At 44.6% G+C, this 15,386-nt stretch overlaps 1 protein-coding gene across 2 annotated transcripts; it reads right to left on the bottom strand.

The window, feature by feature from the left end:
* Nucleotides 1–1,210: 1,210 nt before the first annotated feature.
* KARS1 (lysyl-tRNA synthetase 1) lies at nucleotides 1,211–15,365 on the bottom strand. Of its 2 annotated transcripts, XM_066242042.1 has the most exons (15): nucleotides 15,232–15,364; nucleotides 12,754–12,933; nucleotides 11,077–11,236; nucleotides 9,796–9,961; nucleotides 8,123–8,216; nucleotides 7,575–7,761; nucleotides 7,366–7,491; nucleotides 6,297–6,416; nucleotides 4,977–5,139; nucleotides 4,703–4,876; nucleotides 4,459–4,544; nucleotides 4,103–4,188; nucleotides 3,378–3,504; nucleotides 2,064–2,207; nucleotides 1,211–1,487 (listed from the first exon to the last, which is right to left on the bottom strand). In XM_066242042.1, the coding sequence occupies exons 2-15, from the start codon at nucleotides 12,897–12,899 to the stop codon at nucleotides 1,389–1,391; spliced, it is 1,878 nt and encodes a 625-aa protein (XP_066098139.1). In that variant the 5' UTR covers nucleotides 12,900–12,933; nucleotides 15,232–15,364; the 3' UTR covers nucleotides 1,211–1,388. The 2 variants fall into 2 exon arrangements, with proteins under 2 accessions (XP_066098139.1, XP_066098140.1); XM_066242043.1 differs by lacking the exon at nucleotides 12,754–12,933 and having other exon boundaries at nucleotides 15,232–15,365.
* Between the last annotated feature and the right edge of the window lie 21 nt (nucleotides 15,366–15,386).

The following is a 15,386-nucleotide window of genomic DNA, read 5'->3' on the forward strand; positions in this document are numbered from 1 at the left end:
ACCTGAAACCACCCAAGTCACAGCCATCCTCTCTCCACAGCCCACTGTAATAGCGTAAAGGGTCTCCCTACTTTCACTCACTCTTGCTGTCCACATGCTAACTAGAACAGTCTTTTAAAAACATCCCTCTGCTCAAAATCTAATGGCTTTCTTTCCATCTCATTTATAATTAAAATAGTCCTCTGCATGACTTCCGGAGACCTGGCGACGTGGCTGGTCCCCGACCTCCGTGTGCCCCTTTCCAGTCACACAGCACCTTTACTCTTCTGCAGAAACGTGGCGCTCTTGCCTGGTTTGTCCTTTTCTCAGAACTCCTTCTCTGATCTCTAGTTATGGAGAAGAGGGCTTCCCTGATCACATTTTCTTTAAAGATTTTATTTATTCATTTTAGAGAGGAGATGGGGGGGGGGGAAAGAGGGGAGGGGGAGCAGGAAGCATCAACTCTCTCATATGTGCCTTGACCAGGCAAGCCCAGGGTTTCAAACAGTGACCTCAGTGCTCCAGGTCGACGCTTGATCCACTACACCACCACAGGTCAGGCTGATCACATTTTAAAACCAGGACTGTCCCCATCTGTCTCCCAACTCTGCTTTATTTTTCTTCTTAGTATGTACCACTACCAGAAATAATATGTACTGACTTGGCTCGTTTGTCTGTTCACCCCCCCCAAATAAAGAATGTAAGTTCCATGAAAGCAGAGACTTGACTTTTGTTCACTGCTGTGTCCCTAATCCCTTAGAACAGGGATCCCCAAACTTTTTACACAGGGGGCCAGTTCACTGTCCCTCAGACCCTTGGAGGGCCGGACTATAAAAAAAACTATGAACAAATTCCTATGCACACTGCACATATCTTATTTTAAAGTAAAAAAACAAAACGGGAACAAATACAATATTTAAAATAAAGAACAAGTAAATTTAAATCAACAAACTGACCAATATTTCAAGGGGAACTATGCTCCTCTCACTGACCACCAATGAAAGAGGTGCCCCTTCCAGAAGTGCAGCAGGGGCCAGATAAATGGCCTCAGGGGGCCGCATGTGGCCCGTGGGCCGTAGTTTGGGGACCCCTGCCTTAGAACAATGCCTGGCACCTAGCAGACACTAAGATAAATTTGGTAAATAAAGCGGTATAATCCTGAACTTTCATCAGGCCAGCAACCTGAGAAAAAAGGTGACATTCCAAAGGTAAAAGAGTGAAGCGGCAGGAATAGAGACAAGTGGTTTATTTGGTAACAAGGAGTAAAAGAGGAATTCTAAATTCCCTCTCTCTGGTGACTGAACTGTGATAGTCAAATGCATAGCAACATACAAGGATTCCCTTGCTGTCCTCACTCTTCTGACGAAGCACAAAGATGCCTGAGTCATGTGACTTGAAATTCTTATTTTCTAGACAGAGGTGCCAGCTGCTGTGCCTTCCGATATATCAGCAGTTGCTACATTCTCTTTCTTGTCTTCAGGTTTCATGGCAGGAAACAGAAGTACTTCCTACAGGAGATAAAATGCATTTTGAAGCTAAGAAACATGTTCTTTTTTTTTACGGTTACCAGCCCACTCCTTTTGCCTCTGGTTATTGTTACAACCAAAACCCAGAGATCTGCACATCCCAGCTGCAAAGACAGATGTGTTCTTCAATTCAGCTCAGTCCCTTTCAACTCAAAGAGAATGGAAAAGAACACATGAAAAGCACTGCCCATGACACAATGTAATGTCAAAAGAATCAATAAGCATGGGGGTTCTCTGAAAATTTGATTTTGTTACCTATAAAAATGGGGTAATAACAGTATCTACACTTCAAAAGACAGACAAGTTAAATGTGATAATGCATGGAGAGAGCTTAGCATGTTTCTTGGATCCTCAAGAAATGTAAACAATTAGTATTCCTTCTGCCTCAAATCCTGTAAGGTTAGATGCTCTGGCCTTCTGCCTGGGGCACTGCATATACAGTAACTCCTCTGCCTGCTCCTCCCTCCAGCACAAAGCCCGCTCTTGTTCTCCAGGCCCAGGCCCCATGTACAACACAGTGGAGCGCTTCAGGCCGGTGTGCACGGAGGGCCGCTGTACCTTGATGTTATTGGAGTCTGTGAGAAACATGGTGACTCGGTCAATGCCCATGCCCCAGCCGGCTGTGGGGGGCAGCCCATATTCCAGGGCAGTGCAGAAGTTTTCGTCTATGAACATGGCCTCGTCATCACCAGCGGCCTTGGCCTAGAAGAGTGGAGAAGCACACAGTGACACTTCTGGGCTGCATCCCCTTGCCTGAGTCAGCATGGTGAAACGTTCAGAGGGATGGCCGTTCCAGGGACGCTGTGGACACACAACACTTGCTGGGTTTCCTAGGAACTACTGGATGAAGCCTGGAGGTCAGGACTGACAAAATCTACCTCCGAACACACGCAACCTTCTCTGAAGCTAAAACAGCTCCACCACCTGGGGCTCTCTGAGCCCAGGAAGACTGATATTTTCTTTTTTTTTTTAAAGATTTTATTTATTCATTTTAAAGAGAGGAGAGAGAAAGAAAAAGAGTGGGGCAGAGCAAGAAGCATCAACTCATAGTTGCTTCCCATATGTGCCTTGACCGGCAAGCCCAGGGTTTCGAGCCAGTGACCTCAGCGTTCCAGGTTGACACTTTATCCATTGCACCACCACAGGCCAGGTACCAGTGAGGCTGATTTTCAGACTTTGGTGATTCCCAAGAGTCCTCCTCTCATTTCCTGAAACCACCTGTCAGTGGCAATATTCGTACAGGCAGCCTGTGGGGCTTTGTTATCATTAATCTGATTCTGCCTCTCATCCGCAAGCCACTTCAATAAATTTGCCATCTGAGAAAAATCATAGTGTTGTTAGGCATATGTCTTTTCAAGACAAGTGTCACCTGACCAGTGGTGGTGTAGAGTGTCAACCTGGGATGCTGAGGTCCCATGTTTGAAGCCCTGAGGTCACCAGCTAGAGCGCAGGGTTGCTGGCTTGAGCAAGGGTCACTGGCTCAGCTGGAGCCCCTTGGACAAGGCACACATAAGAAGCAATCAATGACCAACGAAAGAGATGCAACGACGAGGTAATGCTTCTCATTTCTCTCCCTTCCTCTTTCTTGCTAAAAGAAAAAAAAAAAAAGAAAAAAAAAGAAACAAATGTTATACTCCCTACACAGATTATCACAGCTAAACCTCCTCTTATGTAGAAATTCTAGGGCCAGACTAGTCAAGTTCTCAATCTTGAAGTGTGACTTCATCCAGTGAAGCCAGTGGCTTGATCCTTCATTTGTTTGTTAAAGTCACCAAGAGATACAGATGATGGCACAACCCAGGGTTAAAGCCGATTTCCCGGTGAGTACGGACACTAGTGAAACACGTGCCTTTGCTCACTCTCCTTCCTTACCTTGGCCTGTTCTTCAAAGAGCTGCCGCTGCCTCACAGGGTCATTCAGCTCAGTGTAGGCATTGCATATTTCCTTCTTCATGACGAAAAGCTCAAAGCGCTCAGTCAGACCCTCTTTAGAGCGGTGCCTGAGAGAAGAGACCAAAGGGGAGGTTCACAATCTAACACGGGGGACAATGTAAGAGTTCCTGACTTTCAGTCAACTCAAAAGTGTTACTAAAACCTGCATGTATTTGCAGCACCAATTCACCTGGTACAATAGCAGGGGGGGGGGGGGGGGTGAAAGAAAGAGGGGCAGACAAGGACGATCTAAGCATCTTCACAACAAACCCGTGTGGCAGACTTACTGAACCACACCTCCTGCTTCTACAGTCCCTGTCACATGGATGCTGGGTTGCCACATGACTTGTTTTGGCCAACAGGACACCAGCAGAGGCTTGCTTTGTGTTTGCATAGTGGGGTTTATCCTGTTGGTATGCTTCCTCTCAGAACCCAGCTGCTATATAAGAGAACCCAGGCTACGCTGTCAGAGGCACACGTGGAGAAGCAAGGTGCCTGGCAGAGTTCCCAGGTGAAAAAAGCCACGTGAGTTACCCTAGCCAACACTACATAGAGCAGAGACTACCCAATGGTGCACAAAGTCTTGAGGATAAATAAACTGTTTTGTGCTAAGTTGTGGGGTGGTTACGCAGCAGTAGATAACTGACACACTACTCTTTATCTTACCATTTTGCCAAAGGGCTCATTATCTGCGGGTGATCACAGATGAATGTAGGATTGATGCATGTCACTTCCAGGAACTCCCCAACAAGCTTAGTGAGAAAGAAAAGCAGAGCTAGAGATCCTTTCTAAATGGCATTTGGATTGTCCCAGTCTAGGTGTAAGAGGATCAGCTTCCACCCACACCTGAAGCTAGAGGGCTTTATCTTAAACTCCTCAATGGCTAAGGATCAACTGAGGTAACACCCATAACTATTTTGTACAGCAAAACTGAATTCTCTTAGCTCTAGTTCACCTTCATAAGGAGCAGGGGGCTGGTTAGCACAGGATGAGGGCATGTTCTAGGGTGCATGGCCTTTCACCTTGTCAAGGAGCCTGGCTGTGGTCCGAGGTGGAGGGCATTCAATAGCTTTTGCCACACAGATATCATCAAGAATTTTGCGAGTTTCTGTAATACAAATGCACGAGTTAGGACAGAAGACATTACAGTACCCCAGTATAAAGGAATAGAAAGGAACATGTGGGAAACGCCAGCCCTGACACAATCTAATTCAGAGCTAAACAGAAGGAAGGAGAGGCATAAAATGGAGGAGCGCACCACGTTACCTTCTGTTTCAAAGAGATTCGTTTCCGGCAGCTTCACCCCCAGGGCTTTCTCAAGCTCCTCGACCATGCTGATTTTTCGGAAGGGTGGGGTGAAGTCAATTTCATAGGCTTGGCCTTCTGGGCCATCTGGATGATAGGTGACCTTGTAACCGCCTGTAATGTGCTTTACCATGCCTGGGAAAGAAATCTCATTTAAAGAGGCCCATCAGGAAGTCCTTCTGAAAGGAGCACACCAGTTCCTCAGACTTGTGTGAAAGATGAAAAGAGGGGTCACCTGAAATCATCTTCTCCGTGATTTCCATGAGATCATGATAGTCAGCATAGGCCATATAGAACTCACAGGTGGTGAACTCAGGATTGTGAGTCAAATCAATTCCTTCATTCCGGAACTGGCGTCCAATTTCGTACACCCGGTCAATGCCACCAACTACCAGTATCTAGTAACAGCATATGGCACGGTCATAGTGGGTTATCTTGTCTTAATGGCTCTGCAAAGTTTCTATCTATAAAAATACAACTTGAGTTTTACAGCTCAGGCATGATCTCGGGTCCCTACTGAAATGCTGAGTATCCGACTCTCTTTAGGACTTTGTAGTGGGTAGTAATCTCTTATTCTGGCTGCTCAGGACCTCTGAATACTGAACTTTATCTGGGTTGTCCCTCTCATCTTCTGAGTGTGAGCCTCGCCAAAGAAAGAAGCATCTATTGGGGTTAGGATGCAGACACATGACCAAAACTCCCAGCCAATCAGACACAACTTGGAGACTTCAAAAAGGAAGCTACTGAAAGATGTAGGCATTGCACAGAATTCCTCCTGGAGATCTAACTTTTAGGGGTAGTAACTGCAGAGGTCCTAAGGGCAGTGACCTGTGCCTAGTGGAAGGAAAAGATATGAGGTACTCCGTGCAATGATCTTAGAGCAGATTCAGAACCCTCATGATGTGGTCACCAAGCCTGATCCTCAGGTCCTCCTGGAAACTGAGCTTCTGCATATATTTTAATACACTTTTCTTTTGCTTAAACTAGTTACAATATATTTTGTTGCCTGCAACTAAGAATCATAAATGAGTCTTCAATATTTACTCTGGTGATTTGAAAGTAGTTATTTTGAACATCTAGAGAGAGATTAAGTTCTACAAAAAACTAAAATAAGATCTAATTCAAGGAGAACTATAAACGTAGAGTATAATGTTAATCAAAGTAGCCTGAACAGGCGGTGGCACAGTGGATAGAGTACTGGCCTGGAACGCAGAGGACCCAGGTTTGAAACCCTGAGGTTGCTGGCTTGAGCATGGGCTCACCAGCTTGAAGCCCTAGGTCAATGGCTTAGCTGTAGCCCTCTGGTCAAGGCACATATGAGAAAGCAATCAATGAACAACTAAAGTGCCGCAAAGAAGAATTGATGTTTCTCATCTCTCTCCCTTCCTGTCTGTCCCTATTGGAACTCTGCAAGTTAACACTCACATGCCTGATAAACTAGAGAATATCCTCCCGGTGGTTCAACCCTCACCACTCCTTTTATTTCTCACTGCATCTGTTTAGCCAATGGTGTTCCAGCATTTGCTTCGCCAAGGGAACAGAACATCTGGATTACCTTATGGTAGAGTTCTGGAGCAATTCTCATATACAGATTCATGTCCAGATCATTGTGGTAGGTGATAAAAGGCTTGGCCACGGCTCCCCCTGGAATGATGTTCATCATGGGAGTTTCGATCTAAAGGACAAGGAGAAACATTTAGTTCTCAGAGGTGCTCAAACCAGAGGCCTTGAGGAAAGCTCATGTTATATCCCCAAATAAAAGTTACGTTCAATAGTAATGTGCAAGTACTTGACAAAAAAGTAGAGATAACTTGATTTCCAAAAGCCTTAATTTCTATTAATACCACACACCATTAACTTAGTACAATAGCTTCTTGAATATTTTGTTAGTTATAACATTGAGGTGCCATAGGAACTTAATCCTTATTTATATCGATTAATCTACTATATACGCATATATGCGGAGGGGAAGGATGTATATCAAACTCAAGTTTGGGGCAGGAAGTTAGCTGGGAGAAATAAAAGGAGATTTTCAGTTTTGCTTCTATTTACTTCTCTATTGTTTTGAATGTTTTATAGGAACATGTACTCATCTTTCTCAAAAAATTAAAAAACATGTTGTAAAAATGTTTTTCCTAAAAAAATTTAGTGTAAATTTAAATTTTTTAATGCTACAAAAAAGCAAAATGAGTTGATAACACATTGAACGTGGTACCACTGCTGTGTGGATGGCCCTACACTTTGTCCTTTGTCACAGAAGTCAGGTCCTGCCCTCCTCTACATAAACAAGGTGATAAAATACCGGCAAGAAAGGGGACTTCTTTTCTTTTCTTCTTTTTTTTTTTAGAGAGGGGAGAGAGAGACAGAGAGAGAGAAGGGGGAGGAGCAGGAAGCATCAACTCCCATATGTGCCTTGACCAGGCAAGCCCAGGGTTTCGAACTGGCGACCTCAGCATTTCCAGGTCGACGCTTTATCCACTGCGCCACCACAGGTCAGGCAAGAAAGGGGACTTCTATTGAGCATGAAGGATACTGACACAGGACATGCCTTGGAAAGGGAAGGGAAGGAACAGAAAGAGGCAAGCATAGCAAGGCAGCCTATCCCGTCAGGAACTCGCCATCACCTCTAGGAATCCCAACTCATCCAAGAAACTTCTTATGTATGTGATGATCTTAGAGCGGATGATAAATTTCTGCCTCACAAAGTCATTCAGGATCAGGTCCAAGTATCTCTGACGATATCGAGTTTCCTACACCAAAAGCGGACAGAGATCACTAACATGTCTGATTCAATGGTATGATAAACCACAGCTGGAAGTTAACGAGAGCTTACCTTGTCTTTGAGGCCAAAGTGAAGATGAGGTAACATATGCAAGCAAGGAGACAGCAGTGTGATCTCATAGGGGATGATGCTCAGCTCACCCTTCTTGGTTTTTCCAGGATTCCCCTGAATTCCAATTATGTCTCCCCGACGCAACTTGTTATTGATACGAATAAATTCTTCTTCTGATTTATAATTCCTGAGTAAAAGGAAAATGTAATCAGTATACAATAGTCTAAATTAAAACTGACCGCTGGCTTACCCTGGGACCCTCACTAAACTGTTAATGCTTAGTTAAGATAAGCCCAAGAAAAATCTCAGATTCAAGATCAACTATTAAAAAGTATTATCTTTAATTTTTAACTGCTACACAACCCAAGAGCAGTCATTATTCTCCAGGTGAGCACATGACCTTTTCATTCTCTCTTCACCTTTACCCAACCTTACTGCACTCCTTCTAACCTTAAATATCAAGGGAAAAGAACACCTCAAGGGACTTGTCCCCAGCTGTGTTGTTCTGGTCCAACCTAGAAACCATGTAGTTGGATATTTCTATATACCTGGAATTGGCCATGACTTGCAACTTGACCCCCTCCCCTCGAAGGTCATAGAAGATGAGCTTTCCCCCAGAAGCTCTTTTGGCATGGATCCTACCTGAAAAAGAACAGCAAACATACTGACTGATAGAACCAAAGCCATTTTATCACATCAGTGGCAAAAAAGCTCCCTCTGTATTTTCTTTTCTTTTTCTTTTTTTTATTAAGTGTGGTAGGGAGGTGGAGAGACAGACTTCCACATGCACCCAGACTGGGATCCACCCAGCACCCCCCCCCCCCCCACACACACACACCCGGTCTGGGGCTGGGCTGATGCTCTGCCCATCTGGGACTGCTGCACCGTTGCTTGACAACTGAGCTATTTCATTCAGTGCCTGAGGCGAGGCCATGGAGCCATCCTCAGAGCCTGGCGCCAACTTGTTCATTCAAACCATGGCTGCAGGAGGGGGAGAGAGACCGAGGGAGAGAGGGAGAGAGATAGAGATAGAGAGAGATAGAAGGGGGGGAGAGAGGGAGGGAAGGGGGAGGGTGTTGCAGATGGTAGCTTCTCCTATGTGCCCTGACTGGGAATTGAACCCAGGACTTCAGACGCCAGGCTGCTGCTCTACTGATAAGCCAACTGGCCAGGGCTCCCTCTGTGTTTTTTTTAAACAATTTGATTTTAGCCAGAGGCCTAGGTCTTGCCTTTGTCTTCATGACAATGTTGGATCTCCATTCCAACCAGTTAAAGATGTGTAGGAAGATCTGACTTTAAAGATGTTCACTGGGCCTTGGCCGGTTGGCTCTGTGGTAGAGCATAGGCCTGGCGTGGGGAAGTCCAGGGTTCAATTCCCGGCCAGGGCACACAGGAGAAGCACCCGTCTGCTTCTCCACTCTTCCCCCTTTCCTTTCTCTCTGTCTCTCTCTTCCCCTCCCGTACCACAGCCAAGGTTCCATTGGAGCAAAATTGGCCTGGGCACTGAGGACGGCTCCATGGCCTCCACCTTAGGTACTACAATGGCTCTGGTTGTAATGGAGCAACAGCCCAGATGGGTGCATATGAGAGTCTGTCTCTCTGCCTCCCTGCTTCTTACTTCAGAAAAAAAGAAAAAGAAAAAGATATTCACTGGATTCCTAGAAGATGGCAATGTTGGTGGCACATAGGTATTTTTAGATCTTCCTGAATTCACATATAAAAATGGAAAGTACAACTAGAAAGGCAAGGTCAAAAAACCATTGAGAGAATTTACGACAAATTATAGGGATATTCCCAAGAATCCCCAAATAGAAGGAATAGGACAAATCACCAAGAGCCCCAACACCTCTGTGTGGGGAGCAATGTGGTGCCCAATGGGTCTGAGAACTGGAAGTCTCCCAAACAGCCATAGGAATTCACTGGAAAATGTGGCAGGCTAGATGGAAGATAGTAGGTGAAAAATTGAGAAAGGATCTGTTCACCACCATAAAAGTGAGTACAATGGGCTGCATTAAGGTCTAGGAGATGAGGCCCTTTAAAGAAGCCCCCAGGAACTCTAAATTTAACAAAGAGGGATCTCTTCTATGACAAGGCCCTACAAAATCAAATAAGACCGGGGAAACAAAGGAAAGAGCCTGGAAATTTCAGAAAGCAAGCTGTTATATTTCTGAACACTTCCTAAAACAAAAGAGGGAGCTCAGAGAATCTGGAGTCTTCCTACCTGCCACTTTTAACGTAATGTCACTCAGGTGGTCCCCAGGCTGCAGGTGACTGTATTCTTGGATGAAGTGAGTGAGAGAGACGTCTACATGGAACTTGTGTGGGTACGGGTCTTCCCCACTAACCTTTAGTTGCTGGATTGCTTGGCTGCGGATCTTGTAGTATTGCTATTTAAATACAAAAACAAAAACGCCTTTGGGAAGCTGAACTTGGTCAGACTAGTGGCTCATCTGGCACAGTACTGTCTTCAGTCTCAGAATGGCCCCAACACAGTGGGTTTCTTTAACTGCCCCCACCCAATACCTTTGAAATCACAGGATTGGATGTGGAGTGAGATCTGTACTTAAGCAAGATTCAAAATATAGAAAAATTGGAGTTCTGCCTAAAATAATAAACCTAATTGGTACAGTTGGCCTTGGTTACCACTTTTGTGGACACATCTGCATGGTGAGTCAGTTCTTTCCCATTTTCTAACCTACATCAAACGTTTCCCCAAGGCAGATCCATGGGGTCTGGATGATGTTGAAAAATATTCTATAGCAGGGGTCAGCAAACTTCTGATGCAACTACTCAACTGCTGTTGTAGTCTGAAAGCAGCTTCAGACATTTGTAAAAAAAATGGGAATGGCTGTTTTCTAATATAATTTTATTTATAATACCAGGGAGGAAGGATGAGATGGGGGATGAGGGGAAGTGGATCTGGTCCACAGACCATAGTTTACCAATCTCTGGTCTAAAGTATACCTTAGCCCAGTGTTTTTCAACTGCTGGTCTGTCGACAGGATGGGTCTGCCAGAAATTTCATGCCGGTCCGTGCAATACTTAACCACCCTGAAGTTGTATGTAGATTAGAGACCTAATGATCTTAGTCGAATTCACTTATGCTCAGGGTGATTTCTGCCTTAGGCGTCCCTGAAATAATTCTATTTTCACTGGTCCCCCAGTATAAAAAGGTTGAAAACCACTGCCTTAGCCCATCTTTAGGAAGACAGTTTTTCTGGGACTGCATTAAGGCCTAGCTAGTTCCAAGAGGAAGAAGAATCAGTCACTTTGAGTACTAGATTCTCCTAAATGCCCGATGACATCTGATTAGAAAAATGCTCAGGGCCTGTGTTTTTAACCAGATGGAGTGGCAAGCTCTTCCTGATCCTTTTGCAGTGACTTAGGGCCTAGAGCCTCTTCCACTTCCTAGTTTACCTTAGTCACTGGTTCCCAGAATTTGCCAGAAGCCCCAACAAAAGCTTCCCTGTGCCCAGCTGGGGTGGTGGTCCAGGGGACTCACGTTTGGGTCCAGGCTCTCCTCTTCGGCCCCCACATCATTGTCAGTGGTGTGGTTGGTGGCATTGGCACTGGCCTGGCTTAGTTGTTTCTCACTGAGCTCCTTCAGTTTGGCCTCCTTCTCCGCTACTTTCTTCTCAGCTTTCAGGCGTCTCTTTAGCTCACTGTTGGGAAGATGAAAATGTTCAATGTGACAGTTGCCTGAAGAGTCCTCTACTATGTTCTGCCACATAGCCACTTGTCAGAAATGGGGGAAATGCTCTTGCTCAGTTTTCCACCCCTCGTCTAGTCTCTTGGTCACTAACTTTATGCAAAAGAGATACAAAACAAAAAATAAGCTTAGAACAAAGGTGTGAAAGTTCTTTCTCAGTATCTTCTTTTCAGTTTCAGGTCCATGGCAAAGAAAAGTCCTACACATCAGTTTATATATAGCATGGGAAAAAAGGTTTTCCAGAAAAATCACAAGATAGGTTTTTCTCAAGCTAATCAGGCTAGGGAGCCCCTTGAGGCCCGGGACTGAATCTTAGTTGTCTGGCATTTATCTGTTGTAGAATATGAAGTTCCCTGAGTATCAGACCTGATACGATAAGGTAACATCTCCAGCTCTGTCTGCCACCTATCCCTGCCCCTCCAAGGAGTGGTTTAGTCTGGGATGGGAAGGGTGGCTCTTCAGAGTTCAAGGGGACACTCCACTGATAATCTCTCCTTCAGCAATGATCAGTGCATTGACAATGGCCTTAGCATTAGTCTAACTTTGCCCACTGGAGCCTGGCTCTGGCAATAACTGGATAGAACAGCGTACAAAGCTGCACAGCAGAGAGGTTAATGTACCATCTCTGGAGTCAGACTCCCTGACTATCAATTATGTGACCTTGAACAAGTGACTTAATTTCTCTCCATCTTGTAAAATGGTCAATAGACAACCCTCTCCCCAGATGACTCCTCAGTAAGGACTGAGATAATGTATACAAAGAGACAAGCCTGGTCCTGGCATCTAGTAAACACGCAAATGCGAGCTATTACAGGTATCCCTCACTATCTTAACCCTTTACTCTCTGCATCCAGGACAGAAGCCATACAAATTTGGTCAAATCCCTCACTTGGTACCTGTCATCTGAGAATCAAAAAGTAAAGCAATTCAGATAACTTGGTATTCCTTATGATCTGAAACCTTGCTATGTGAACCCAGAAACCAAACACACTTGGGTAGGGAGGGATACTCTACTCTCATTATTCAAATAGAATAGATCATTCTTTCAAACCACCCATGTTAATAGTGTGCTATAATTCAGTCAGAGGTCATCTAATTCTATCTAGTTCTTCCTAACATTAATATAATAAAGGCCCTGGGAATAGAAATAAGACTGGAAACCAAATTAATCTCAGGAACAAATCCCAAAAAGACAGGAATGGGAAAACAACCAAAACTATTGTAGCTATCCTTTACACAAGGGATTTGTTTCAGCTCTATTCTAGAATAAGATCCCCAAGTTATCTCAAGAATTTAAGGACAGAGAATATGAATTTATTAAAGAGAAAATGAGAAAGGACTATGGTTTTGGTAGCAGGGCTTTTTGTTTTCTTTAGCAACAAAGACTTAGCCAGAGGCTTAACAGAAAAGGACCTAAGTAAGGGGAGGACTTTTGCTCCCAGAACAATAAAGAAGGTAATGAGCACCAACCTTCTTTTATTAGAAAGTGGCTTGTCCTTGTGAAGCGCCGTGAAAGGAGCAAGTGGACCCAGTCGCAGCTCCCTCTGCCCCCACTGTGCCCAGGAGAATTGGTGCACGGACCCCCTAACAAGCCTTACAGCAGCTTGCGTCAACATGGCAGAACACCCTGGAACTAATGATTACCATCACCTAACAGGAAACACAGAGATGTGGTGTCAGATGGGACAGACAGTATACATATACCCAACCAGGACTCCTACTCTTATGGGTTGGGAGTCGGGGAGGCTGCAAAACCTTTTAATGTCCCATTTTACTTAAGACCCTCTTAACTGACCGTAGCCCCTAACACTCACTCTGCTGCAACTGGAACTGAAGATGTTCTCAGTCCTGGCTATGATAAAAAGATCTGGGGTTGAAAGTCAACAGCAAGTAAATCAATAGCTTACAGGTAGAAATAAAGGATCACAACATTCTAGAAAATGGAAACAGGACCTAAAACTGTGTTTCTGAAGCCCCTGAAGTGGTTCTCTCTTGGCACTGGAAAACATATAAAATGTCACTGTTAACTGCAAAATGGATAAAGCTAAAAGCAAGCCACACAAAAGCAGCTCTGAACAAGTTAAGACTTGTTTGGAGCTCTAGAAATGAGGAAAGGAGAATTTTGGAAGGGTCTTAAACTACATTATGTTTAACACTGGAAGGCAACAGAATTAGAGGAATCAAGTTCATTTACTGGAAATGAGTCACCTGGCAGGCAGCCCAGCCAAGCTGTTTTCAGTAGGGGTGGGGATGAGAAACATCAACTCTTAGTTGCATCAGTTTAGTTGTTCATTGATTGCTTCTCATGTGCCTTGACTGGGGGGCTCCAGCTGAGCCAGTGACCTTGGGTTTCAAGGCAGCGACCATGGGATCATGTTGATGATCCCATGAGAAGATGGCGACCCCAGGGTTTTGAACCTGGGTCCTTAGTGTCCTAGGTCGATGCTCTATCCACTGCACCACCACCAGTTAGGGAGCAGCCCGTCTGTTTTTAAACTTGGAGAAAATAACTGGGGTAAAATGGTCACGAGAGGAATATATACATCAACAGCAGATTCTTTTAGACAATGTGAGTTATGGTACAGTCAGTATAAAGACCCTGGGTTGTGGAATTTGATTTTAGATCTGTTTCAGAGCTTTGGATTAGTGACAGACCATACTTTAGGTATGCACACTTCAGCAATGTATTTAATCACCCACAGCCTCAGTCTATTCAACTGAAGAAATGGACACTTGCTAGGTTATTACTGAGATTAGAAAAAGTTTGTATAGTTCCAGCACAGTGCCTGAAACAGAAAAGCAGCTTTAAAAAGTGGTAGCTATGCTTAATCTAAAAAAAGTCAGTAGAAACGGACAGCCAGATTCCTCAATTTACCTTAAAATCATACTTTCAACTGGAGACCTTGCTTAGGAAGTACCTGTGATTTACAACCCTGAGGTTCAATTACTGATGCAACAGATCAAAGTCCACTCCATTTTCCCAAAGGCAAAAAAAAAAAAAAAAAAAAAAAAAGTCCAAGACCAGGTTTCACACATAGAGATCCATCAGACCCAGCAGCAAACACCAGTTTTTATACTAGTTGAGTGCAATCCCGTCAGGGATCAGCAAGAGATTTGAGCCCGAATGTACTAAAGCTACCATTACATGTAATGCTAATTTCTATGCTTCTGGAATGGATCTATTTATTTTATGTACCATCCTTGGGAGAACTGAGAAAAGTCACTCAAATCTTTGCCTATGTTCTGTGAAGAATCCCGGTTGAGAGAGAGTAGTATGCAGAGATACAAGACATAGTTAAAAAGGGCGGCTCACCTGATTTATTTATATTTACCCTCACACTTCAAGGATTTGTGGTGGCTAACAAAGTTATATCCAGAAATGTTAAGTGAAGTGTGGTGTGCCCGGCTGAGTAAGACAGTCCTTATTCAATGCTAGACATAGCAACTCTATAGACATTGGTCATTCCCTCAATTCTCACAGATCCTTTGAATAACACACGTGGATGGGTGCACGTCACTTTTAGAACTGATCACTTTAATACATAAGGTTCACAATGGTCTTAACTGAAGCCAAGGAAAATTAAAGTCTTCTAGAAAAGCTGGGATATTTAACATTCCTCCAACCTCCTTATTGGGGAGTGGCTCAATATTAAAAGAACGCAAGTCCTGGAGGGGACGGGAGGAATTAAGTTTCGCTTTTCATTCTTCTCTCACTTCTCCGCATTCTAATTCCAGGAGTCCAACAGGTGGGGACCCAACCGGCCTCAGACCCTGGGGCACCCTGGGGGTTGTAGTTTCGGGAGCGTAGCGGATAACGTCCCCGCGTGTCAGCACCCACGAGAACCTGCAAAAGGCCCCAGACATGATCGCCTCGGCCGAAGCCTACAGACACTTCCTAGCTCGAACTCTTCGGCTGCGAAGGCCTCAGTGAACCGCAGCGACACTTACTTTTTGCTCAGTTTTGGCTCGCTGCCGTCCACATTCACTTCAGGCCCCGGCACCGTTGCCATCTCTGCCGAAGCCCAAACTGAAAGGAACGAGAGTCGCCGCGCAATTTCTAGGTCATTGCCGGAAACCCCGCCTTTTCCGGGGAGAGGGGGGCG

The sequence above is a fragment of the Saccopteryx bilineata genome, chromosome 9 (assembly GCF_036850765.1).
Source record: "Saccopteryx bilineata isolate mSacBil1 chromosome 9, mSacBil1_pri_phased_curated, whole genome shotgun sequence".
Lineage (NCBI taxonomy): Eukaryota > Metazoa > Chordata > Mammalia > Chiroptera > Emballonuridae > Saccopteryx > Saccopteryx bilineata.

Excerpts from the sequence above, each read along its gene's own strand:
- KARS1 (XM_066242042.1), bottom strand. The coding sequence starts at position 12,899 with ATGTTGACGCAAGCTGCTGTAAGGCTTGTTAGGGGGTCCGTGCACCAA. Across the intron at positions 11,237-12,753 it reads CCACTTTCTAATAAAAGAAG|TGAGCTAAAGAGACGCCTGA; the intron begins GTTGGTGCTCAT and ends TCTTCCCAACAG. Across the intron at positions 7,492-7,574 it reads ACTTTGGCCTCAAAGACAAG|GAAACTCGATATCGTCAGAG; the intron begins GTAAGCTCTCGT and ends CTTTTGGTGTAG.